Source organism: Epinephelus lanceolatus, chromosome 16, assembly GCF_041903045.1.
Source record: "Epinephelus lanceolatus isolate andai-2023 chromosome 16, ASM4190304v1, whole genome shotgun sequence".
Taxonomy (NCBI): domain Eukaryota; kingdom Metazoa; phylum Chordata; class Actinopteri; order Perciformes; family Serranidae; genus Epinephelus; species Epinephelus lanceolatus.
The window spans coordinates 14606889-14632210 of record NC_135749.1 but is presented as its reverse complement, the minus strand read 5'-3'; the positions used below and the strand labels follow the sequence as shown (position 1 = coordinate 14632210).

Here is a 25322-nt window from a genome sequence, read left to right as displayed (position 1 = left end):
CTTTCTCTCACACCCCCACAACCAAACGCCGTGGCTTTCTCTTTCCCTCCAGCTGTCCATCTCTCATTTCTTCTTCTTCCTTCTTTACCTTTTCTGTCACCTCTCATCCGTCCTCTCTCTTCTTTTTCCCTCCCTACATTTTTTTTCTCTCCCTCTCTCTCTCAAACCACCCCTCTTTCTCTCCCTCCCTCCCCCGTGTCTCTGTCTCTCTCCCAACATGTCATTAAGTCTAACCTCTCTGGCAGTGTCAAAGCCAAACAGGCCAGCTGAATGGGAAGATAGAGACAGAGATAGATGGAGACTGGAGCTTTACAGTCCATCATCTTTGCCTGTGTGTTTGCGCGTGAGCAGCTGTGCACGTGTGTGTGTTTGTGCGTGTGTGTGTGTGTGTGTGTGTGTGTGTGCACTCTTATTTGTTTTGAACTCTGAGATGTTTGTCTTTTTTTGTGTCTTGCCTTTTCTTTATGTGTGTTAGTGTTTTTGTTGCGTGCGCGTGTCTATGCCTTGCCCCATTTCATAAACACCTTGCATACTCTGTCATTTTCTTTGCTGTGTTTACCTCACCGACCAGACATCTTAGTGTGCTGTTAGTAAACTCTCTTACACACACACACACACACATACACACACACACACACACGCACACGTACATATATCAAAAACCCTATAAACACTGCCGGTACATTAAAGGCGGCATTATGGCAGAACACAAACAGTGAAACGGCAACCTTTAATTCACTCACCAAACATGGTAAATGATCAGCGCCACGCTCTTTTCACCCAAATATTGTTCTCCTCTCCCCCTCTGTGAAAGACTCTGTGTTGGATATCGTGGGAAGATCCATGCCTATAGGCTCATAGATATGAACAGATACAAAAGTGTCTCTCTGTTAGGGCAGTTTCACCCAAGCCAGAGCTTCCCCCCTTGTTGCAAACACAGTGAACCGCAAGCAACCTTTCTGAAAGCGTCTGTAAAGCAAACAGTGCCATCTAGTGAAAGGAAGCTCCAAATTTTCTATTGCCTCAACCCCTCAATGCTGTTATGAGCTGCAAAGCCTCAAAGCTCATCTGATACTCTGGCCTAAGCTACCCAAAACAGGCAACAACATTTATGAGATGTACTCGAACACACATTTCTAAACAGACAGCAATGAGTGCTGCTCCTCTTAGTGTTTGAGAGGCTGATTTGATAAAGATGGGATGCTGACTCACATAAAAGAGTTTGTGTGCAGTCTGCAATGTCCTCAAGAGCCCGGGGTCTATTTTAAATCCACTACCTTTTTTTTTTCTGTTCTTTTATCACTTCCTCCACCTCATAAAGAAAGTTAATTAAACTCCCTGAGAGTGTACGTTGTGTGATGGAAAAAGTAGCGGTTGAAATGGGTTTACTTCTTCCTGTGGAGCGACGGTAAAGAGGAACGCTGATGATTAACCACTAGTGTTTGTCAAGATTTCCTCTTGATGTTAAGAGTTTGTTCTGTCTTACACATGATCATAACATCTAGATGCATTTGCTGTTTGGTGTGTAGTGTGATTGTGTTTGTGGGTTGTTGAAAGCTTTTTAGTGCATGTTAAAAATACGTGCCTCCATCCATGTCCAGGTTGCGGGTGGCACCACTTCTCACCAGGTCAGCTTCTCGTACTTCAACGGCTTCAACTCGCTTCTCAACAACATGGAGCTGATAAGAAAGATCTACAGCACCCTGGCTGGCCATCGCCGAGATGTGGAAGTCACTAAAGGTACACGGGAAGGAATAAAAGACAGCACAAAACCTCAATCTTATATTAACACAGGCAGCCAAAATCAGATGCACACTTATAAGTACACAGTTTACGCACTCACACATAGTGATGCTGCAAAAAACAGACAGCATACACTCACAAAACATGAGCATGTATTGTATGTGCTTAGATGCACAAACTGATACAGTCCTGCACTACAGGCAGCATTAAATGTGTTTTTGCCAGATAATGTATTTACGTCTGTGTGTGCTGAGGGTGGAAACTTGTTTTTGTTTGGTTTTCTTCCTTCCCGGTGGCATTTAAATGGGCATGCTGGATCTGACCCAGCACACGTACTGCATGCCCACAGTCCCTGATGGAGCCTGTCTTGTCTATTAGACATCCTGGCACTGATCTGAGGACCACTTTTTTTGTCCTGGGATGCTTTTGGTTGATAATGAGATTTTAAATTCTTAACAAAAAAAAAAAACAGACAAAAATGAGGAACGCTATATCAGAATCATGTACTTACTTTTGAGGATGAGGTGTTGTGTCACCCTGTGGATCAATGTGCACGTTACATAGTTAAAACCATTTTATAAGCTTTTCCTTAACCCTATAATTTAAATCACTGTAAAGCAAAGATGTAAAGCTACAAGGTGATGAAAATGAGGTATCATTATCTATCGATCCTACAGCCTTTGTCTTCTTTTAGACATTTTCTCTCTGTTTCCCATGGTTAGTTTCTTTAAATCCTTATCTCTCTCACTTGCCTGCCCCACTTGCTGTCTCTCATTCCTTTCCTCAGTACTTGGCAGGAAGCCCAGTTAGCTTTCTCTGTCTCTCTACCTTTCTCTGTCTCTTTTCTTCCTGACTCCATGTCTCCCACTCTGGTCGGTCGTCTTTAAGAAACCATTTTGACCTCTCTGCACATGGCCCAGGGCCACTCGTGTAGCCTTGTGATGCTATCTGAAGCCTTATCAGGGGTGTGGACCATAGCCGACCCAGACCAAGAGCCCATACGCTCCCCAGGCTGTTCCCACCATGGGTACACCGAGGCTGGGCTTGGCTCGACCCGCGGTGGCCCGTAGCCAGCCAGACCTCCACAGCCACCACCCATCCACCCTCCACTCCCTGAGTCATTAAGGCCTCCTCTGGGACTGCAAGTGCTCGGCTCCATGTACCACTGGCTGGCCGACAAACACATACTGCACACACACACACCCGCATGTATCAAGTGTGTGCGTATTTTGTAGCACACCGCTTCAAACATTTCTCACATACACACAAGCATTCAGAAACATTAACACAGCCAAGCATGCACACATGCGTAATAATCCTGATTGATTCCGTATGTGCAACAAGGCCACTGTTTTGCCTTGGGGACGCCATTACAGTGCTTAACGCCTACACAACAGTGAGTGTGCACATGTGTGTGAGTGCTTGTGTGCGTGCGTGCACAGGAGACCTTTACAGAACACACCTTTTATTGAGCCAGCAGTGTGCACCACAAGGCAAATCATGACTGTGCAGCTTTCTGAGCAGGTTAAAATCAGGTGTGTTGATGAAGTACATGTTTTAACACGAGACTGTAAATGCATCTTTACTAGATAGTCCCAGAAGTGATGATAGTCTCACAAATCATAGTTCTGATCAGGTTTGCCTGTTGGGTTTCTTGACCATGTCACAATTTCAGCTTGTTTTTACACCAGTTATTTTTAGCCGTGCCAGCAGTAAGGCTCTAGAGAAGGCAGTGTCGGTCAGTCGGTTCACTGCTTTAGATCACACTGAAATTGACATGAAATGTTCTGCTGACATTCAGTGTCTAATGAGGATGAAGCCTGCATTAAGTGATCCCCCAACTTTTTGTGTAGTGCAACCATGAATTTGACATCTGTGGTTTTGAGTCAAATGTCTCAACAACTATTCGATAGATTGCTCTGAAATCTAGTGATACCTTCCCTCAGGATGAATTTTAACAACTCTGCCGTTATAAGATCAGAATTGAATTTTGTCCAGTTCTTTTGTTTGTCACCGAATGCCTGCAACAATTTTTCGATCGTGTGTCATTCATTCTGTCATAATCAATAGGGAATCCAAAATCTAACAAACTAAAACAATTTATGTATGAATCCAGCACAAAAAAACTAATATTGGTTTGTTTTTGGTGTCATTTTTATTCTCAAGTCAGCAGGTCACTGTTTTTTGTGATAATGTGTCCAATATTTGTTACCAGGACGCTGCTCACTTTTTTTTTTTTTTAAAGATTATTTTTATTGGCTTTTTGCCTTTATTGACAGGACAGAGGGTGAAATGGGGAGACAGAGAGAGAGTGGGGACTGACATGCAGCAAAGGGCCGCGAGCCGGATTTGAACCTGCGGCCGCTGCAGTGAGGCAGTGCCTCTGTACATGGGGCGCCGGCACTATCCACTATCCAGTTAGTAACTTCCTGGTAACACAAATCAGACACATTAAAGCTGCAGTAGGTAGAAAGCCTGAAAACAGTTGATTTTTGAGTGTCATCTGAGTTAGGTTTCGTTCTCTCCGCCCTGAGCCCCTCCTACCAGATGAGCACGCGAGTATTTTATCCTACTTGGTTCTGTTTCTCCCTCTCTGGGAGCCTCGGCTCTCCCTCACAGCGCAGCAGCCCTCCCCATCCCTCCCTCGCGGCCCCGCACATATTCCCGAGCCTCGCTCTCCCTCACCGCGCAGCAGCCCTCCCCATCCCTCCCTCGCAGCCCCGCACCTATACCACGAGGCTCGGCTCTCCCTCACAGCGCAGCAGCCCTCCCCATCCCTCCCTCGCAGCCCCGCACCTATACCCCGAGGCTCGGCTCTCCCTCACAGCGCAGCAGCCCTCCCCATCCCTCCCACGCGGCCCCGCACCTATACCCCGAGGCTCGGCTCTCCCTCTCCGCGCAGCAACCCTCCCATCCCTCCCTCGCGGACCCGCACATACTCCCAAGGCTCGGCTCTCCCTCTCCGCGGAGAGCCCTCAGCTCCGCTCCCATGGCCGACCCTCGCGCCCTCCAGCTGGTCCCGGCCCCACCTCACCCTTCCCCTCCCTCTGGGGCTCCGGGGAACCGAGTTCTGTCTTCCTTTTTTTGGGTTGTTTAGCCGTGTAGGCAGTTGTAGCCAATGCTGGAATAGCTATTTTACCTGGTGCACTGTTCACCATTGCTGCTTGCTCTCCCCTTCTGCTGGCGGCACAGGAACGTGCATATGCAGTAGAACAGCCAATAGGAACGCAGTGGTCTGAGCTGACCTTTGATTGGTTGATGCACATCAGCACGATACTGATTCTTTAGAGGCTGAACACAGAGCCATGGTGAGGTGCAGAAACCTATTGTTTGTCTTAGACCACTTGATTTACATTATGCTTAGAGGATATTGTACAATTTTTTACTCAATTATACCAAAACATTGTTGCCTACTGGAGCTTTAAATGTGACATCAAATTTAAATTTGGTGCACGGCCTGTTTTTTATTTTATTTTTCTTATATTCAAATTGAGCATATAATTCAAGTACAAAAACAAATCTTTATTAGTTTTTTTTGCTAGTGCTAATTATATATATTTGTTAATACTATTGTTTAAATTTCTTATATTTTCACGTATCTTTCCTCTCTTGCAAGGAGCACCTGTAACATAAATAATTTCCCCTCGGGGATCAATAAAGTATTTCTGATTTTGATTCTGATTGATTGTGATTAGAGAATATTAGCATGCTAACATTCCAATTTAAGATGGAGAACATGATGAAAATTATATATATAATGTTAGCATTTAGCTCGACGCACCACAGTGCCTAAATACACCTCAGAGATCTGCCAGCATAACTGTAGACTATTGTTAGTGTTTTTGAAAACTCTCTTGTATGTAAAAGTATTTTTGTCCCTGTTATGTTTTACTTGAATGTGTTTTTTTAAGCTATTTGTAATGCACTTTGTAATTGTTTTCAGAAGTGCTATATAATTGACAATTGATATTACAATACTCCATTAGGCACTCATTAACAACAACGTACCAATTGCCTCGACAGAGGATAGTAGAAAGAGTTTAATTTTAGCAACTCTATGATATCTTGCTTTTTAAGTCGAGTCAAGTCAAACTATAATTGTAGAGCACATTTATAAACAACGGCAGTTGACCAAAGTGCTCAGCAGGCTCAAAATACCAAAACAGATGAATACAGATGCAAACAACAATCAGACCAATAGTAAACAATAAACTTAATAGAGAACAAATTGCAGTACAACAGAGGATGAGGTACAACAGACGATGAAGCCAATTAAAGTATCAAGCTCAAAATCAATGGTATGCCAACAAGAAGAGGTGGGTCTTTAGCAGCAACTTAAAGGTTTCTGTTGTCAGAGCAGTTTCTGTTTGAATAGGTAAGCTGTTCCAGAGTTTGCGAGCAGGCACTGCAAAGGCTCGTTCACCGCAGTTTTTGTGTATTCTTCTTGGTGCATCCTGAAGCACCTCATCAGTCAAACTTAGTACTCTAACTGGAGTATGAGGATACAATAGTTCTGCTGTATAGGGTGGTGCCAGACCATTTAAAACCTTTAAAAAAAGGGATCAGATCTTAAAATCAATCCTAAAACGTACAGGAAGTCAGTGGAGCAAGGACCATTTTCTTTTTTCCACTTAAAAGACGAGGGACCACAGTTTGTACTAACTGCAGATGGCGAAGCTATGACTGATCTATACCCAAAAACAAGAATTACAACAGTCTAGCCAAGAAGTAGATCATTTAGGGGTAGATGAGCCTTTACTTAGCTAAAAGCCTAAACTGGGAAAAGCTAGTGTGCTGCAAAAATCACACCAAGTTTTTTAACAAAATGTGGACCGTGAGATGCTAAGCGCATAAGAATACCAACAGAGTCGTCCAATAGGTCGAGTCGTCCAAACATAGCAATCTCTGCCTTGTTTTCATTTAGATTTTATAAACAGTTAAGTAAAGGCTGTGCAGAATATGTACTATTTGTTTTTATAGGCAAATAGATCTGTACATCATCGGCAAGGCAATGAAAAGGAATATCATGTTTATTTAAATGCTCTGAAGTTGTTAAATGTCAGTAGGGAAATGTTGGCAGCAATATCCAAACTGATTTTTACATCACATTTATTTTTCCTCATCCTCAGTCAGTTTGAAAATCTGAAGTTTGTAGAAAGGACAGTGAGAAAAAGTATGTTCTGCTGCACAGATTTACACACAGCTGCATATATATACTATCAAGGAACTGTGTGTGTAGACAAGCAGTTGTGTGGGACTCTGCTTATCATTTTATTACACAATGGGCTCGACCACGGAGAGGCAGGTAATCATAAAATGTCTGTAGAGGTCAGTCAGGTGTGTGTGTGTGTGTGTGTGTGTGTGTGTGTGTGTGCGTGTGTGTGTGTGTGTGTACTGGTGACTACAGGCTACAGGTAGACAGGTTATCAGCATTGTGATCTGTGATCTCTCCAGACAGAATTCTGTCTATGTCTATGTGTGTGTGTGTGTGTGTGTGTGTGTGTGTGTGTGTGTGCGCGTGTGCGTGTGTGTGTGTGTCTTTCTTCTTGTGTAAGTATGCTCTCTCGCATGCTTGTGAGCATTACCTGCATGTACTCATGGATATGTGTGTGTGTGAGAGGGAAAGAGAGCATGCCTCAGGGGTAAGCTGAGCCTCGGCGGGGTGAATGGCTCCAGTGTAGGACGACTTTGTCACAACCCCAGCCTGCTGCTCTTTGAATAAAGCAGGTCAAACAATGCTGACTCCTCCACTGTAAGCCAGCCTACAGTCAACCTGTTCTTTTTTCCCACCAACAATAGACCAGGTCTTGAGTTACAGCGAACTGAAGCTTCCTCAGAAGAACTCTTGAAGTCCATATCTATCTACTATAAAACAGCTACTACCAATAGGCCCTTCATGTTAGGGCCAACTTTATTAATATAATTTTCACATTCTCTCTGCATTTAGATAAATGCCCATGATTGATTAAAAGTAGCCTGTCTTTTCTGAATTGTCAAAAGTTCCAGGAAATCAGAGACTGATACAGACGTATATGAAGCAGGTTATATGATAATGGAAACACCCACAAATGAAAAAATATTGAATTAAAGGTACAGCACACATAAAATAAAAATGTATAAATAGACAATGTAACTGTATTTTTTTTCCTTTTAGGCTTGCTGCACATCATAATAGCTGTAAATGTGTCAGATTATGTTGGTGCAAAGTCTGTGATACAGTATGATGAACAGTTAATGGAAATACAGTATGAATCAGATAAGAATAAAAGAGATGTCAGTCAGAAGAAACTGCTCTTGTTTGTGATAACAGATTGCAGCTTTAGGTGATTCATTCAGCTCAGCACCACATATTGTGACTTATTTACATGTTGGAATGGTGGTGCTTGATAAATCATGCTGTCATGAAAATGTATCATGACAGTTCAAGTTAAAGTACCCACTGCAGATTTGCTTTGCTGCTTTACACCAAAACCCTGACAAATCAACTAAAGTGGATAAATGACTTTTCAAGCTTTTTTGCCTTGGAAGAAATAAATAGAATGCTTTGAAGATATAGCAATCCCTTGAACTTAAACTAGAAAAATATGGAATAATAAAATCACTCTTTATTGGGTCTTGGGATTTAGGAGAAGCAATATATATTCTGTCCCGGTTGTGAAACAGTGGACCAGCTATTCACACTTGCATGGAAACTGCTGCCACAAAGTTGGTTGCCAGGACTGTTGGTCACAGTCATCCACTGCTTGTATATCTGCATTGAAAGCTGCGTCTGCATTCTGTGCAGTAGGTCAAACATATTCTCAGTGGGATTTAGGATCCACCAAGGCTGCTTCTTGTCCCCCATTCTGCTCATAATTTTCTTCGACAGACTCTCTAAGCACAGCCAAGGAGTTGAGAGAGTTCAGTTTGGTGACATCTCAATTGCATTGCTTCTTTGCTGATGATGTAGTCCTGTTGGCTCCATCGGGGCATGACCTAGCATGCACTGGGGCAGTTTGGAGCCAGCTGTGCAGCTGTTAGGATCATTTTTGGCACCTCCAAACTTTAGGCTTGGAAAAAGGCCAATTGACTGCTTTGAGTTATGAGAGAATTGCTGCCTTGAGTTAGGGAGTTGGAGATATGAAGTTGCATCTATGTATGTACAATAAGGCATGAAATGGACAGCCAGATGGGGCCCTGTTTGTTCAAATGTACGTTGCTTAGCGTGCCCATGAAGCCAAAAAAGTTAGAATTCCCAGGTATAAAACTACCTGATTTTTCTGCATTTGCCCATAGAGCAAGCACACTCTAGACTTGCTAGGCCGTCAGTTCAATTCAGTTCAATTTCAATTTTATTTATAAAGCCCAATATCATAAATCACAATTTGCCTCACAGGGCTTTACAGCATACGACATCCCTCTGTCCCTCTGGCTACCTCGCACTTGCGGTTTAGTGCTCTGCTAACTTGAATGGGGATTTAATTGTGTGTCTTCTTTGGACTTACAAATTGTTATCTCCCTAATGGATCAAATGTCGATAGTGAAAGGAGTCATGTCATGAGGGTTGTGATGCTCAAAAAAATGTTTCCACTGATAAACAGATGTCTCTTTCCCAATGTAAGACTATGGGAAAACTGTTTTTGTGGCCAGTGGCATCACTTGACAGAGCCGGAAGTTGTAATTACACTGTTTGGCCACAAAAAAGATTGGCTTCAAAACCTGGTGCACTTCCAGGGCATCTGCTCCACAGTCTTATGAATGTTGTACCCTTGCACTCTCACGGTGACACGGTAACTGAGCCCAGCAGCGAGGCTCTGAGGTTACCTGTCAATCTTGTAGCACTGGTAGTCATGGGCTTTGTTCATCTGAGAGCTCAGACATCCAGAAGGGGCTCAGAGATTGTGGCTCCTTCTCATTGAAAGAAAGCAGTTAAGGTTCAGGCATCTGATCATGATGCTCCCTGTGTGCCTTGTTGCTGAAGTCCCCAGAACACACTGGAGGAATTATATGAATCCCATCTGGCCTGGGAGTACCTGGGGATCCCCCGGGTTGAGCCAGAGGATGTTGCTGCGGAGAAAAACCTTTCTGCTGTTGGAACATCTGCTGAGTTTGCTGCCACCATGAACTGGACACAGATAGACGGTGGAACATAAATTTGAAACTGAGATTTTTTTTTTAATTTACTTTATGGCTTCTATAGTACTGTGTTACCCTGTTTTTGAATGTCTGTACATATCTGTGTGTATTTTTGTTTGTATATTAAGAAATGGTTCTAATCAATTTAGAAAAAAAAAATGAAATAAAATTATCTCTTTCTTCTCAGAGGAATTCATTGTGGCAGCTCAGAGGTTTGGCCAGGTGACACCCATGGAGGTCGACATCCTCTTCCAGCTGGCTGACTTGTCAGAGTCCCGTGGGTAAGACAGACACAGACACATACACACACACACACACGCACAGCTTTAATACCTAAATTTTGATAATGTGACTGTTTTGGGCATAATTTGGATTTTTTATATGTAGTCTAGTCTAGAGGGGGTTGATATAATCTCTTAGGAGATAATTATTAGTAATGTGGATATGATGGCAATGCAGGTCGAGGCATTCATTCTATTTTTTGACTGAAACAGGCAAATAAGTTCAGAAAATTGTTGCTGTGTTACAGCTGTAATGGAGGAACAGCATCCCGCAACTGAATTCATACTTAAGTCGTTTCATTTTTTTTCCTCAGTTAGTCAGGGAGTTGTAGAGAGTAAGTCTATCCCATACTTGCCCCCCATAGCGCACCTTTAGCCCCAGGGTCCATACCTCAGAGAGACGAGCGCTTTCTTCCTTCTCAAACGTCTCTGCAAAAGGATCAAAAGAATCAGACATGACTACATCAGTGCCAGAGAATCCTCTTTCAGTCCAAAACCAATCCAAACTCCCATTTATTTGAAAAAAAGGGCAATTCCAGTCCCTATGATCCGTGGCACACAACAACTGTATGCGTTTCACATTCCCCCACTTCCTTTGCGTCTGCCTCGCGGCCCAACCAGTGCGCTCATAATTCCTAACCCCGGCCTGAGACACCACCTGATTATTATTTCTGGGCAATGGGATACTTTAATAGCCCTCTCCACTCCCCTTGATTGGAGATGCGAGAGATAATAGCCCCAATATTCAGAGGAGAGGGGTGGGGGGGATTTGGCGTTCCCCACTCCCTCAGCCTGGGAAATCTGGGGCTGCCATAGAGATGCAGTGGAAAGACTCAGAAAGCAGTACTTTTACATCCAAAGGTTAAATATCTTTGTTATACTTGGATGAAGGGATAAAGGAGTGGGAGTTGTCAGTTCCTATAGATCGGTTGTCTTACTCAATCATGCCAAGCACAGGCCTGGATTTTTGAATGCCACAATATTTTCACATGGAACGATGGCAAAGTATCTGTAAACTTAAAGTAACTTCAGACTGACGGATCGCGCTTTCAAAGGTCATGGACTAGATGATGCATTGATGAAATATTATATTCCTCAGAGAGTTTTTACAACAGTTGAAAGTTACTTGAAACCTCTCACTCTCTCCTTTCTCTCTCCTCATCAGACGTGTTGGTTTAGTGGACATTGAGCAGATCGCTCCGCTGGAGGAAGGCGCCCTGCCCTACAACTTGGCTGAGGTCCAGAGACAGGTACAGAATATGAAGACTTGTTGATGTGTTTGGTTTCCTCTTCCACACTGGCAGCTCCTTTTTCGTCTCAGCACATTCTCTGGTGTCACCATGCAGATGAATAAGATTTATAATTAAGGATAATGATATCTCCTGTTCGCAAGAAATTGATCCCTCAAACCAAAACAACAGTTTGATTTGTGATTTAAGCATTAATTACATAGTAAATTCTTTGAAGCATTGTTTTGGAGTTACATGTGCAGGGTTCCTGTGCAGTATGAAAAGCATGGTATATGATTTTAGGATTTCCAGGTCTGAATAAATATTTAAAAAAAGAAAGAGAATATGAATAAATATTTGTGTTTTTAGACGATTGACTGTTCCCTGTTTTCTTAAATATAGAATTATGAATTTCTAAAATAAATTGATCATACAAGCAGAGTGTTTTTCAGGCATTTGGAGCAGCCATAATGCTTACCACTGTGTTAGACAGTGCGGGCTTAGTGGATAGAGCAGGCGCCCCATGTATAAGGCTGTTGCCGCAGCAGCCCGGGTTCGAGTCCAGCCTTTGGCTCTTCGCTGCATGTCATCCCCTCTCTCTCTCTCTCCCCCTTTCACACTTAGCTGTCCTGTCTATTAAAGGCAAAATGCCCAAAAAAATCTTTAAAAAAAAAGATGTTAAGGAAAAATGATATTCGTATACGTAGCACTGGTTTGTTTACTTCCTCCTTGGGCGGAGATGTTTGACAGTGGAACATTGTCTGACTTTCTGCGTAGGAGCGTTGACTGAACATCCACAATGGATAAATACGTTTTTTTCAAGGGTTGGCTATTCACACTCAGATGTCAAATATGGTCTGAAAAATCTATCAAGAAGTCTTGAAATTTGAGTCTGGAAAGGTATGGAATTTTGAAATGGAAAATGTGTAGGAACCCTGCAATAAAGTAAGAGAAAGAAAAATACAGGAGACAAATCCAAACAAGTTTTGTCAGATGTAAAGTGGAAAGTTTGCCCCCCAAAACCTGCCAGTGTTAGTCAGCCCTGCTCATTTTCAAAAGTCCACACCAAGGTTCAGACCAAGTCGTGTCCAAGTAACTTCCCATCACAGACTTACAGAGACTCTTGAGAGAAAACACCACTAGACCTCTCCCTGACATGTGGTTTGTGTCTTTAAGAAAACATACAGACAAAACTCACAAACCCAGGGAAATAAAGACAAGCAGAGCCATCCTCAAGGCCTAATGAACCTCAGACATGCTTCACATTGCAAATGATAGATGGGAAGAGACTTTGCAGCAGCTAACAAGAGCAATTTGTAATGAAGAAGAGGAAGAAGGACGTATGGACAGCCAGACAGATGAGCAGAGCACTGTTTTCCTTCTTGGACTCTTTGGTCAGAGTTGTTGCCTGGTGGGTTCCAGCACTACAGTAAAGGCTTGGCCAGGCCATATTGGAGCAGGCGGGGGCCAAAGGGGAGAAAGCAAAGGGGCCCAGCACTACACAGACGCCAGTCCCACCACAATGAGCCACTTTAGGCCCTTGTGGTTTGGCCTCAGGGGCTGGCCGCCAGCAGGCTGGAGCTCTCCCTCCTCATCCTCTGCTGGTTCTCTCCATTTCCTTTTTTTGATCTACTTCTCTCTCCATCTCTCTCATTTCTCTACATGTTTGTCGGTTTGCCTTTTCTCTCTTTATATCCTGTTAACTTGTTCCCTCTTTCTCCCTCAAACATCCTGACAGTTGGTCTTGCCAAGTTTCACCAGTTCTCGGGCAGACAGAGCTGAGGAGGATGGTAGAAGTGGGGAAGGTTGTGTTTAAAGGAGACATTTGGGCAGGAAGAAACCTCTGGGGATGAAGTGAAGAGGGGGGTGGGAGTTCACTCTGACAGGTGGACCTGTTCTAGTGACTCCCATCCCCCTCATACACACAAACACACACACACACACACACACACATAGACATACTTACAACACTGCACCCCTCACCTTCCCAGGGTCAAGAGGCCAGGACTGGGCTGACCAGACCAGGCAACAGGTACCTTGGGTGGAGGGGGGCAGTGTGGCTACTCTTTTCCTTTGCCATGTTTCCACCAAACACCTTCAGTATAGTAACAATATAACTGGTGCTTAACCCGTACAGACATGTACCTAAACCCTAGATCTGCTTAATGTTTACACTGCGGACAATACTCTTGAACGTAGGGGGGGTTGTTACCAGATAGTAATAGCTGTGTTACTGCTTCGTCCAGCTCTTGCTGTATTTCCTCTTCATGAGCAATGCAGATAAATACTGCGCCTTGCTAATCGTCCACGGAATAGAAATAGCGGGTTTGTGCTTTGAGTTCTTGTAGAGCAAGAATGATGATTTTTACTTGACCAATCAATGGACTGCAGTGTTTCTAGCTCCACATTTTAGTATCGCATTAGTGAAGTAGGTACTTCAACAGAGGGGTCACAGAAAAATAGTTTAGTTGGTATACAGTCCACAACTTTTGACATTGGAAACACAAAAATAATCTTTCTGATGTGTAACGAAGTGAAATGAACTGAACGGGCTGCTTGGTGGAAACGAGGCTCCACTGTATGGCTAATGCTGACTACTAACACTCTCTCACTCACGGGTGCACCAAGATCACTTTGATTCCAGTTTTAATTCGACAGCTGCTCTGACACATTAGTGTAGACCAGATGATTACGGCATGGTGAATTCTCTGAGACTGTCGACCCAAATCAGCAATAAAAAAATGTAAGCAGTCGGTATAAAGATGTTAAAATATTCCAACAGATGATACAAGCAGCTTTGTGCTTCGTGATAAGTTCAGGTAGAGAAGGGTAGTGAATGGAATATGTGTGTTTAAAAAGAAGTCATCATAAATACCCGCGCACCATTTCAACTGGGCTGGACAGCCACAAAAAAGGTTCACAGGCTGAGATGTACGACTGTCCTGAATAAATTGACATTTTTTGGCAGTGATATCAGCCTGTGAATCTTTATTGTGGCTGTCCAGCCCTGTTAAAGTGGTGTGCTGGTATTTCTTCTGCCATCTTTTCTTGGTTGTCCATTGTACTGACGCACCGAAGATACATTTTTTGTCACCCTAAGTAGGCGCAGTTTCACAACAGCCCTAAGACTTTGTAGAATAGTGAAACCATCTGTATTTAGATTGGTTCCCTGTAAGCCTCACTTTCACTGTGCACTTCTGCCTGCCACCGGGTACAATGTCCTGGGAAAAATTAAGTTTCGATTTGCCGCACAAAGGAAGCGCATCGACCGTTGCACAGCCAACACAGGAAGGGGATAGAGCTTTTGTTTTCCATGGTATCTATCGGCAGCTATCCCCGGTTACCAAAGAGCACCAATATAAATTCTTTGCTATTCCCAGACATTTTTGTATTGTATGATTTTGTGTATCTCACCAACTAAAAACTTTTACTTACTTTTATGTTCAAGTAGTTTCCCACTCTCTTTCCTGTCTGCGTAGTTTATTAATTGACCATTATACTGCATACTAATGTCCCATCATAAAAGTGATAAAAGGGTGGTCCCATGCAATGCTCTATAAGAAACAGCATTAAAGTGTACGTGGATTGGTAGAGGGAAATCAGTGTCTTAAACAGCCCCTTGTCTGGTGTAATGTCTGCTTAATTTGTTGTGTCCCACTTCTGCACTGATGTCTTCATTGTCTCCTTCCCACTGTGTGAGCAGCAATCTGGCAGTGACGTCTCCCGCTCAGTCCTCATCCAGGTGGCAGAGTCGGCCTACAGGTTCACCCTTGGCTCAGTGGCAGGGGGTAAGAGTCACGCCCCATTGGCTCCCTGCATACCTTCACCCCACCACCCACCCATCCACCTACCTGCTTGCGTGTCTACCTGCCCCCCGCCCTCTGCTGTCTTCTTAAGAAAATGGTGAGACAGACAGAGGACAATAGCCCCTCTATTGCCCCTTCCCTTGCTTATAAGAGCAATGGTTGCTCCCCTGCTTTAAAAAGAAGTGCTCCCTCTCCTTCTTTTTCTCTCTCTATCTTTGTCCTGCTCTTTACCATTCCTCTGCCTCACTCTGTCCTGTCTCTCGCCCCTGTGCGTGCCATGGGAAAACACTCCTGTGTGGATTCTTTTGTACCTGTGTGAGTGATCAGAAGAGGGAGGATGAAGGTGGGGGGTGAAGGCTGGTGCCTAGGCCTTGTGTTTGGCTTCAGACTCCCCACTGTTTTTCTACTCCTCCTCCTCCTCCTCCCTTCCTTCATTCCTCCCTTCTCCTCCTCCTTCTATCCCAAGGGAGACAGCTTAATAAGGAGGTATGGGTCTGCCATCCCTTCTTCTTTCTCGTTCTCTCTCTAATTAAGTCTGTCGCCTTGGGTCGGTTCTTTTTGTTTGTGTCCGTCTGACGGGTCGAGGACACTGGGACTCAAAACATTTCAACGTCTTTCTTAACATTATCCCCACAGACTTCCCCTTCCTCCTCTGCCTTTTCCTCCTCTTCCTCTTAAAGGGTCAGTTCACCCAAATTGCAAAGACATATTTGATCACCCATCTCAGGTGGTATCAAGCAAAGCTACCTTTAGTTTGTCCTAAACCTGTCTTACTTCTTTCTGTGCGGCTCGATGTGAGTTCCAATTTGCATTACACAACTCTGAGCAGCACAAACTTGTCATAAATTGCCGGTTTCAACCTGATGAATACCTCCTGTTAATGAGTGGGTGTGTGTTTGTGAGATTTGTTTCATTCATTTGTGAACCATTTAGTCTACATCTCTAGTTACACTTCATACAGGTCACTCTAGTCATAATAGTTATAAAGAAAAGGTACCTTAAAGATCCAGTGTGTAGGATTGAGGGGGATATATTGGCAGAAATTGAATTTAATAAGTATGTTTCTTTAGTGTATAATCACCTGAAAATAAGAATGGTCGTATCTTTGTTACCATTTATATCTGCAAAGGGGGTGGGTCCTCATCTACAGAGTCCTGCACCACCATGTTTCTGCAGAAGTGCAAAATGGACAACCCAAACACTGGCAATTATAGTTAGCAGCCCCTTACGACAAGCCAAACAGTGCCTGAAAACCACTGATTTTTAATGCAAAAGTGCTTTATTCAGTGTTTGCTTTCATTTGTTTCGGAGAGGAAGACACCTCTGCGGATAATTCAACTCTTAGTTAAAACTTCCCCGAACGTCTGGATCTTAAAAATTATCAGAGAAAAAAACTGAGCACACATTAGCATGTGCTGGGCCAGCGCAGCATCAGAAAAACCCTGATTTGTAATATGAAACTTCTTTATTCAATGTTTTTACTGCTTTAAATCATCTGGTCTGTTTGTTTTGGAGGGGAAGAGGCTATTTGGCTCCTGGAAAACGCACAAAAGGAATCCTAAGCGTGGCTTCATGCATGGCACATTGGAGAAGTTGGTTGCACTTTGCAGTCTGCAAGATGCCACTAAATCCTTCACACTGCTCCTTTAAAGTCAATCAGTACTATCTTCTCTTTACTCTTACTCTGTCTGTAACGTTTTTCAACTTTTTTTTTACTACTGCTGTCTTCAGTGGCGACACACAAAGATTTAGGCACATGAGTGGGATACAGATGTGGTTAAGGCAAGGGGAGGACAATGGTGGCGTGATCATGACAGTAAACCACCTCAGTGAATATGTGTATTGAAATACACAAAATGTACCTTCATAACGTGATTGTTTTTTTAATAAGCTTTTTTTAAATTCTCTGTAGCTGTGGGTGCCACAGCAGTGTACCCCATTGATCTGGTGAAGACACGCATGCAAAATCAGAGAAGCAGTGGTTCCCTGGTGGGAGAGCTCATGTACAAGAACAGCTTTGACTGCTTCAAGAAGGTGGTGCGCTACGAAGGTATCTTTGGACTTTACCGAGGTCAGTGTGCATCGACACAGATTTAAACCCCTGTTGTTGTTTTTTTATGTATTATATCAAATATCCACATGATGTTAGTCGTGGTTGCAAACTGTGCGGCTGAAACCATCTCTGAGGACTCCATACAGCATCTATCCTGCTACTGTAGCTTATATGAGCTGGAGTGTCTGTTATATGTTCATTATAATGCATCTCTTGAACTTTCCAGATCTTTCTTCTTGCATGTAGGAAACACTCCAACAACAGTATTTCCAAGATCATAGTGATTACCAGGGTCATGCTGCGTATAATGTACAAATGTAGGTTTAACATACAGTGTATGTAATTTTGTCAAAACTTAAATAAATTGGCCAAAGTCCATCCCCAAATTTGTATCTACAGACAGCTTTCAGGAAAACCAACTCACAGGCATTCAAATCCACAAAACAGGTTTTAAAAAATAAAAGAGCTGAGATGTGAGAGAAGAAAGAAGAAGCGAGTAGTAGGGACAATGAAAGAGGGGAGACGAGGAGAAGAAAAGTGTAGGGTGGACAGGAGGGCTGTGTGAGTTCACCTCTCTGTTGACCTGTTTCCTTTGAAGTGATTACCGGCTGGCTGGGGACTTTCAGAGCAGGACAATGAACGTCACACGCAAGACCACATACCTTAAGGCCTGTGTCACGATGTGGTGATGTCGCATGTCTGGACTCACACACTTATACCAACGCATACACAGACGCTGAGCAGACGCACAAGTATGTAGGCATGCACACACGGACATGCAGGCGACTACTTGGGCATGCAGGTACGCACATACCAGGGCAAGACATCTCTAATGACTACCTGCCCTGTCTTCAGAAGCCGGGGTTAGAGTGTCTGTGTCGGTATTGTTGGGGTCGGATTGAAGAAGGATTGAAAAAAGGTCCCCTGGAACAGTGGCGGGGCCTTTTTAAAATCCCATGATTCTGATTGACAGCGTAGGACTCCCGAGAGGAATCTTGAATGCTTGAATTTCTGTGGGAAACACAAAGGCCATCAAGAATGGAATGGCCTCACAGACACAGAGACAGACAGGTCTGGCTCCAGATAGATGGCCAGGCAGGTATCCTTACAGCCAAACTGGAGTTATGTAATATAAGTTGAAAGTCCCTCCATTGGAATCTCTCATAAACAAAATGGCACATGAGAAACAGGAGCATCTTTTCATAGGGATGATTTTGCCGCAATAAATTGGGTGTATATTCCCATGTCCTGTCATGTGTGGGCATGTATATTCTGTGCTGAAGAAAGTATGTCAGCATTCGGAAAAACAATCTTTCAAAAATGATTTTGGGCTCCTTTTAAATGAGCTCCAGGCTTCAGGTCCTTTTGCCAAGATCCAAATTGAGTATATGATTATGTGTGTGTGTGGCCTCGCTACACACAAACTACTGTAGATTATTAACTGTGTTTGTTACTTTGAGGAAACGTGTGTGTGTGTGTGTGTGTGTGTGTGTGTGTGTGTGTGTTTCTTGCCTTGGGGCTGGGTAGGGGGCCAAGTTTTATTGTGCTCTGTTGTGATTATTTTGTTTATTTTTATCCTGCTCTGGGTTGTAATTGAGGTCTGCGTAAACTTTTGGTTGGTTTGTTTTATACTCTGCCCTTTTTTCTCCTATTCTGGGAAGCAGTTTCTTTCTCTTCATCCTCTCTTTACCCCTTCTTCCTCTCTCTCTTGTTGCTACTCTGATGTCCCCACACTCCACATCAATAGATTTCATTAGCGTCTGGAGGATCTTTCAGGGTCGGACGCATGCAGCGGGAAGCCACACATCATGTGGAGTGTGTGGAAGTGGTATATGTATATGTATGTATGTGCATGTGTGTGAGTGAGTAGGGGTACCACAGCGCTCTTTTTTTCTAATCATTTCGTCGTTTTTCTAATGATAGGTCTTGTACCACAGCTACTGGGTGTGGCGCCCGAGAAAGCCATAAAGCTCACAGTAAGTCACTGCGTTAGAAGGCGCATAGACACACAGATGCACATTCACACAGACACAAAACCATGAAGCTCTGCCATCGCATCAATCTGTCGGATGGATTTGAAATTACGTGAAACTGCACGTGTAACACACGATTAGATGCAAATAATGACGTACTGTATAGCTACACACATAATCTGATTGAGTCTGTTAATTTTCTACATTTCCTACAGAAACATTGTCCACTGTATATTGACTTGATATTCATATCATGTTTCACCATACCAGCTTTAATATGGAAACAGACATCTATTCCCTCCCAGCATTTCTAACTGGTTTTATTGTTGCCGCTGCTGTTCCAAAGACAGCAGGATCATATGACATTTTCCTCAGAGCCTAGCAACTACAGTTTATCCAACTTAACCTGCTGGCATCTTACAATAGTCAATCATTTGTCTGCTTAACTACTACTTCATTATAACAAAAAACACTATGTTCAACCACTGCTCATTTTAGGAAGGCCACTACAAGAAAATGTGTTCATTTTTAGTTTTTCAAAGGCGACAACTAATCTAGATCAGGGGTGTCAAAGTCATTTCAATACATGGGCCACGTACAGTCCGATTTAATCGCAGGTGGGCCTTTTTTTTTTTGTTCAGAGAAATACATTTTAAAAAGACTAATGCATTTACAAAACAGCCTGTGATATCTCCAGAGGACAAATGTAATTTCAGTATTTGTGTTTTTCCACATTCAGTCAGTTGACTACTCACTCTCATTTCATGTGCATTTTCCCACACATCTTCACTGCTGTGTAGTAATCCAGACATCACCACACCAAACTAAAGTGAAAGAACTGTATTCTGGTCGGGGTGGAAAAGCCTTTTCATGAAGAAAGCTACTCAGTGTTTAACATGCTCCTGAAACCTGGCACCTCTTAGCCTTCCCAAGTGCATCAGTATTAGGTGTGCAAGGTCATCCAGTGGGCTGGATTGGATCCTTTGGCGGGCCGGTTCTGGCCCCCGGGCTGTATGTTTGACACCCCTGATCTAGATGTTGGTGTCTGACTGGTCTTAGCTTCCTTGTAGCTCCTGGAGCATTTCCTGGTTGGTGGCATTAGCTAGCGGTAACGTTAGAAGCGTAGCTACTGCTCACAGCCTGGCTATTGTCCAATGCAAGAAACAACAGTGAGAATCCCAATTAGAACTAAAAACCCTTAATCTCAGTGCTATGATAAAGAAAAAAACACCTAGTAGTATTAATAAACAGGCAGATTTTGTTACTAACTGGTCTAGTAGAAATACACACTTCCTTCAAGCAGTGAAATGAGCCTTCATTTACCCGGGAGACACCCGGTGACAGAGAGCATTGCATAATTACAGCGAGGCCAGTAGGGAACCTAGAGAATCTAATAAGTTGAAGCAGAAATCTTGTCTACTGCCACTTTAAAAATCCTTGATCTTTGTCTGATTGTAACCTGTATGTTTCCAGGTGAATGACTTTGTGCGAGGGAAGACCAGACAGAGAGATGGCACAGTCCCGCTGGGAGCTGAGATCCTGGCTGGTGGATGTGTAAGTCTTAAGTCGACTGTTAATAGCCTTTTTGTAAGTAAACTAGAACTAAGTAAGGTGTCAAAAACCTGGACATGATTTAAGATAGATTACCTACTGAGTGTTACGTTCTGGGGCCTTTCTTTCATCCCATCAATTTATAAAATTTAGAAGTGAAATGGGTAAAAAAGATATTAAAGGTATAGAGTGCAGGAACTGCAGGTTACTGTTTGTGACCACACCAGGGAAAATGAAAGCCAACCTCAGATTCACTCTCGTTTTGGAACTAGCTTTGTCCGCTTGGCGTCGCCTCGCTATATTTGTGTTTTTTTTCACTGGTATCCACAATTTTTGTAGCTCCCTCTTGGATGTGTGCTGCCTACGGTGTAGCCACTTTGCCAGGGTATAGGTCCCTTTCAGTTCCTCACTCAAAATCTCTGAGAAGCCAAAGCTCTCCTACGAGTTCTATGAGAGCGCTTTCAATATGAATATGGCCACAGATATTCAGCATGTTTGCAACAGCTACAAATATAGTCAGCATTACATTTTTCAGTGTTCACCTATTTTTTCCAGAAAAGCTCAAACATGGAGTTTCTCTCTCTCCCCCTCTTCATCATCCTGGCTCTTCAAAGTGCACTGTGCTGAAAAATGATGCTGCACAGTCCACAGACAGCATATACAGTACTAAGGCAGCATACATCTCTTAACTATGTTTACCTGTTTTCTGAGTGCCGCCCCTCTGACAGTTGAGCGGACAGACATGGACCTGTTTGGAGGCCAGAAGTCTCTGTTTGTTGATGGAACGTGTAGAGATCACACATGAAAGAGCAAATGTGCATACTGTACATGCGCGTAGGAGTGTGTGCATGCATGACAAACAGAAGAGCATACAGGTGCACAGACAACACACACTTACTGAGAGGAGATGATTGACAGCAGCTGCTACCTGAGACCTCTACCAGTCTGTTACCTGCTCCCCTCCCATCATAGGTTTTGATCACTGAGCTGTCACAGTCTACCCCCAGTGCATACACACACACACACACACACACACACTGTGAGTCCTCCAAGGCCAGCAGCTTTAGCCTGAGCAAATGAAAGAAGGTCTTTCACTCAACCCCTCTTTTGATGCTGATCACTAAAGCAAAGTATTTCAGGATACACAAGTCATTATGGGTTTAGCTCCACTCAGGCACATTCAATTGACCTTATTAGTTCTAGCAATATGTTCAAGAAATGTTTTAGCATGCTACATTTGCTGTTAATTTTACATTTCTTACGCTGATTATGTTTTGTGACGGAGACAAAAATGAAAAGGTGCACTAACCACAGGAAAGCAAATAAGCTGCAGAAATGTTCTGCACTGTACTGAGTGTGAAAAGTAGCGGTTGCCTTTTTTTATACAGCCCGTATGGATTCAGAAGTAGAACCATCACAGATGCATAGGGAGAGGAGAGGATAAATGTAGAGGAGAGGAGTGTGGATGGATGGATTTTTCCTCTTTTCCTCCGTGAGCCGTCGTGACAGCTCCTTTCATCCTGGCTGAGGCCCCGGTGTTAGTGCTGGCACTGCACTCTGCCTGCCACTTTATCTCACACACACACACACACACACACACACACACACACACACACTCGCGCACACAATCACACACACGCATAGACGTCGAACCCTCCTGAACCCTGTTTTAGCGAGGCTCCAGCCACAGCACATGAAATCTGTTTATATCATTTGGTAGCTGTGAAAGTGTTGGTTTGGACCACAGTGTCAGCCTCAGGTCCACAGTCTATAAAGCAAAAGACAGAGAGAGAGAGAGGAAGATGGAGGGAACAGGGGATTGTAATGTTATGTGTTCGCTTTCCATGTCATAAACTTATCCCAACTTCTTCATCTCCTCTTACATGCTGTTTTCCTTCTCATCTTTTCTTGCTCTGTCCTCTTCTTACCTACCTATTTCCTCTCCTCACCTCCTCCTCTTGCTCCCTCCTCTTTCCCTCTCTAAATCCGTGGCTCAGCATCATTTAAGCTCCAGCGCCGGTTGCCAGTTTCTAATGATTATTTGGTAAGAATGGCATGCTCCGTTGACTGAGCTGGCTGGATGCTTATCTGGCAGTTACTGGCCTGCATTTTAGGACTTAAGTTACACAAAATACTTACTGGGTCATTGCTGAGGGGGGGTGGAGAGGGGGGTTAGACTGAGAGTCAAAATACAGTAATACTTTGTTCATTGTGAAAGTATCGCAGTTTGCATGGTTGGTTTGAGTCTTTGTAATGGGTTTCTTATTATTATTCTTATTATCAGAAAATCGAACACACACAGATCTGCACGTAGAGCATGAAGGGTGTTAAGTACAAATGAATTGTTATTTATGGAAAGCAGCTAATGTACTCGTGTGTATTTGTGTTGAGGGGGGTGTGTTCCTCAAACTTAACTAAGCTCTTGGTATGCTCTCTGCAGCACACACACACACACACATAGCCAGGAGCTGTGATGCATGCATAAGGTGCTGACGTCCCAGGTTTCTACGGATCACCTTGCCTTGTAATTACCTGGGAATCATCAGAGAGCCGCCGACGCTGTCACTCCATAATCACAACCCTCAGCCTCTCCGCCCCAACCTCGACCTTCCCTCACTTCTCTTGTTTTGACTACTCCTCTCTCTTGTTTCTGTCTCATCGTCTTTCTCTCTCTCTCATTAGCTCACTCTGTTTATTTGTCCGATCCTCTCGTTTTCTATTCGTCTCCCTCTCTCATCCGGGATGCTGAAAGTTTTTCGAGTTATTTTCCAACAGTTAAGTAGGAACGTGGGATGGTGAAGTGCACAAACAGCTCTGCACTGTCACTCCTTTTATCTCATGTTGTCAGGTCTAATTGTCAGCTCATCTCTCTGAACAATGTTGTTGTTTACTCTCCTTGAGTAAACAACATCTCCATCTCCTCCATCTCCAGTCTCATTAGTATCCAATTGAAGCAGCCAACACTGCTAGGGGCCGGAGCCAATAGCCTCTTGATGCTTACGCTATTAGCCAGCATGTAATCAACTAGGTTATTTCCATAAAACAAGTCATAAAGAGTTAGCTGTGAGATGTAGCAGCTTTAGAGCGGCAGGCCTTCTGCTATTCACAGCCTCTCATTGGGTCTGGAAGGCAAGCTGTAGCCCACTATGCTCTGTGTTATTTAAAAAGCTGCTGCACACACCTTCAATGAGACTATTATGATCTCTGTCTCTCCCTCCTCCCTCTCTTCTTGTAGGCAATATATGGTAACACTTAAAACTGAGGGACATTTAGCAAAATGAATGCCCATGTTGCAGATTGGAGCTCGATGCCTTCCCGTAAGGCAGGAGGCGACAAGCACAATCCATCATTCATAAGGAAGCGACTGAAGGCGGGGGAGAAAAGGAGTGAAACAACAACAAACAGACCAGGCCTATTTAAGACAGAAATGGCGCCATGGCAACCGATTGCTATCTAATTGCGATGTGCCACCCTTCTGCGTGTAGCTACAGTAACCACTGGCAACCGTAGCAAGAGAGAGACAATATTAAAGAAGATGAGAGAGATCGTTTGAGAAGAGGTCAAAGCAAGAAACGTTGAGAGAGGATGCTGGAAAAGCCATTCAGAGGAAGAGAGAAACAATTAAAGGAAAATAGAAGGCGTAGGAAGTCAGAAAAAGCCCACTTTCGCCCAAATGGAGTAAACATTTCTCAATATCAAGACGCATGCTGGAAATCCCGTCATGTTCCCTGACTAGACACAGTTAACCATTTGTCTCGCCACAACTCTACCACAGCAGCTACCTCTTATACTTAAAAGCCCTGCCGACCTGAAAGGCAAAGAAACCAGTCTGAACTTGCTGCAGTATTGTTGCCCTCACAAGTACAGGTTTGGAGAATGGTGCGAAGTGAGAGGTTAGAGAGGAAAAAGAGAAGTCAGAGTCCCCGCAGGGTCTGTGTGATGAAGACAAACAGCTGACAGACTTGACTGCATCAGCTGGATTTCCTGGTACTCTCCCCTATTCTCCTCCTCTCTACATGTTTGTTTTGCAGCTGGTTGCTGAGGAGGCACTATTGTTAAGTTGCATCACTTGCTGCTGTTGCGTACAAGCCAGATAATAGTTACATTTTTAGTCTTGATTATATCAAAGAAACAGCTCAACCCAAAATCAAAAATATATAATTTTCCTCTTACCTCTAGTGCTGTTTCTCAATCTAAATTGCTTTGATGTGAGTTGCCGATGCCTGCCTTCTCTTGAATATAATAACAATATTACTATATTTCTATTGGAGCACCACACACCAAGTACCATCTAAGTTCCAATACATTCAAGAGAAGGCAGGAATCTCTACGGACGATATCTCCAACACTCTGCAACTCACACCAAAACATTATAGCTTGATAAATAGCACTACAGGTAAGAGTAAAAAATGTGGTTTTGATTTTGGGGTGAACAGTCTCTTTCAAATGTTTTTAGTGTTATGTTGAAATAAACTACTTTACTAGAACTCAGACAACACACTCAGAAACTCATATTAAACATAGACAAAATCTCTGTTGACATTAGGTGTTATTTGCTACACCAGTCAATA

At 43.4% G+C, this 25322-nt stretch overlaps 1 protein-coding gene across 1 annotated transcript in view; it reads left to right on the top strand.

The window, feature by feature from the left end:
• slc25a13 (solute carrier family 25 member 13) overlaps positions 1 to 25322 on the top strand; it is a 57635-nt gene that overhangs the window by 20269 nt on the left and 12044 nt on the right. Inside the window, exons 7-13 of the mRNA XM_033636923.2 lie at positions 1602 to 1740; positions 10046 to 10139; positions 11305 to 11389; positions 15072 to 15156; positions 17087 to 17245; positions 19151 to 19203; positions 20674 to 20754. Coding sequence (XP_033492814.1) covers positions 1602 to 1740; positions 10046 to 10139; positions 11305 to 11389; positions 15072 to 15156; positions 17087 to 17245; positions 19151 to 19203; positions 20674 to 20754 — 696 coding nt within the window. The remainder of the gene's footprint in view (positions 1 to 1601; positions 1741 to 10045; positions 10140 to 11304; positions 11390 to 15071; positions 15157 to 17086; positions 17246 to 19150; positions 19204 to 20673; positions 20755 to 25322) is intronic.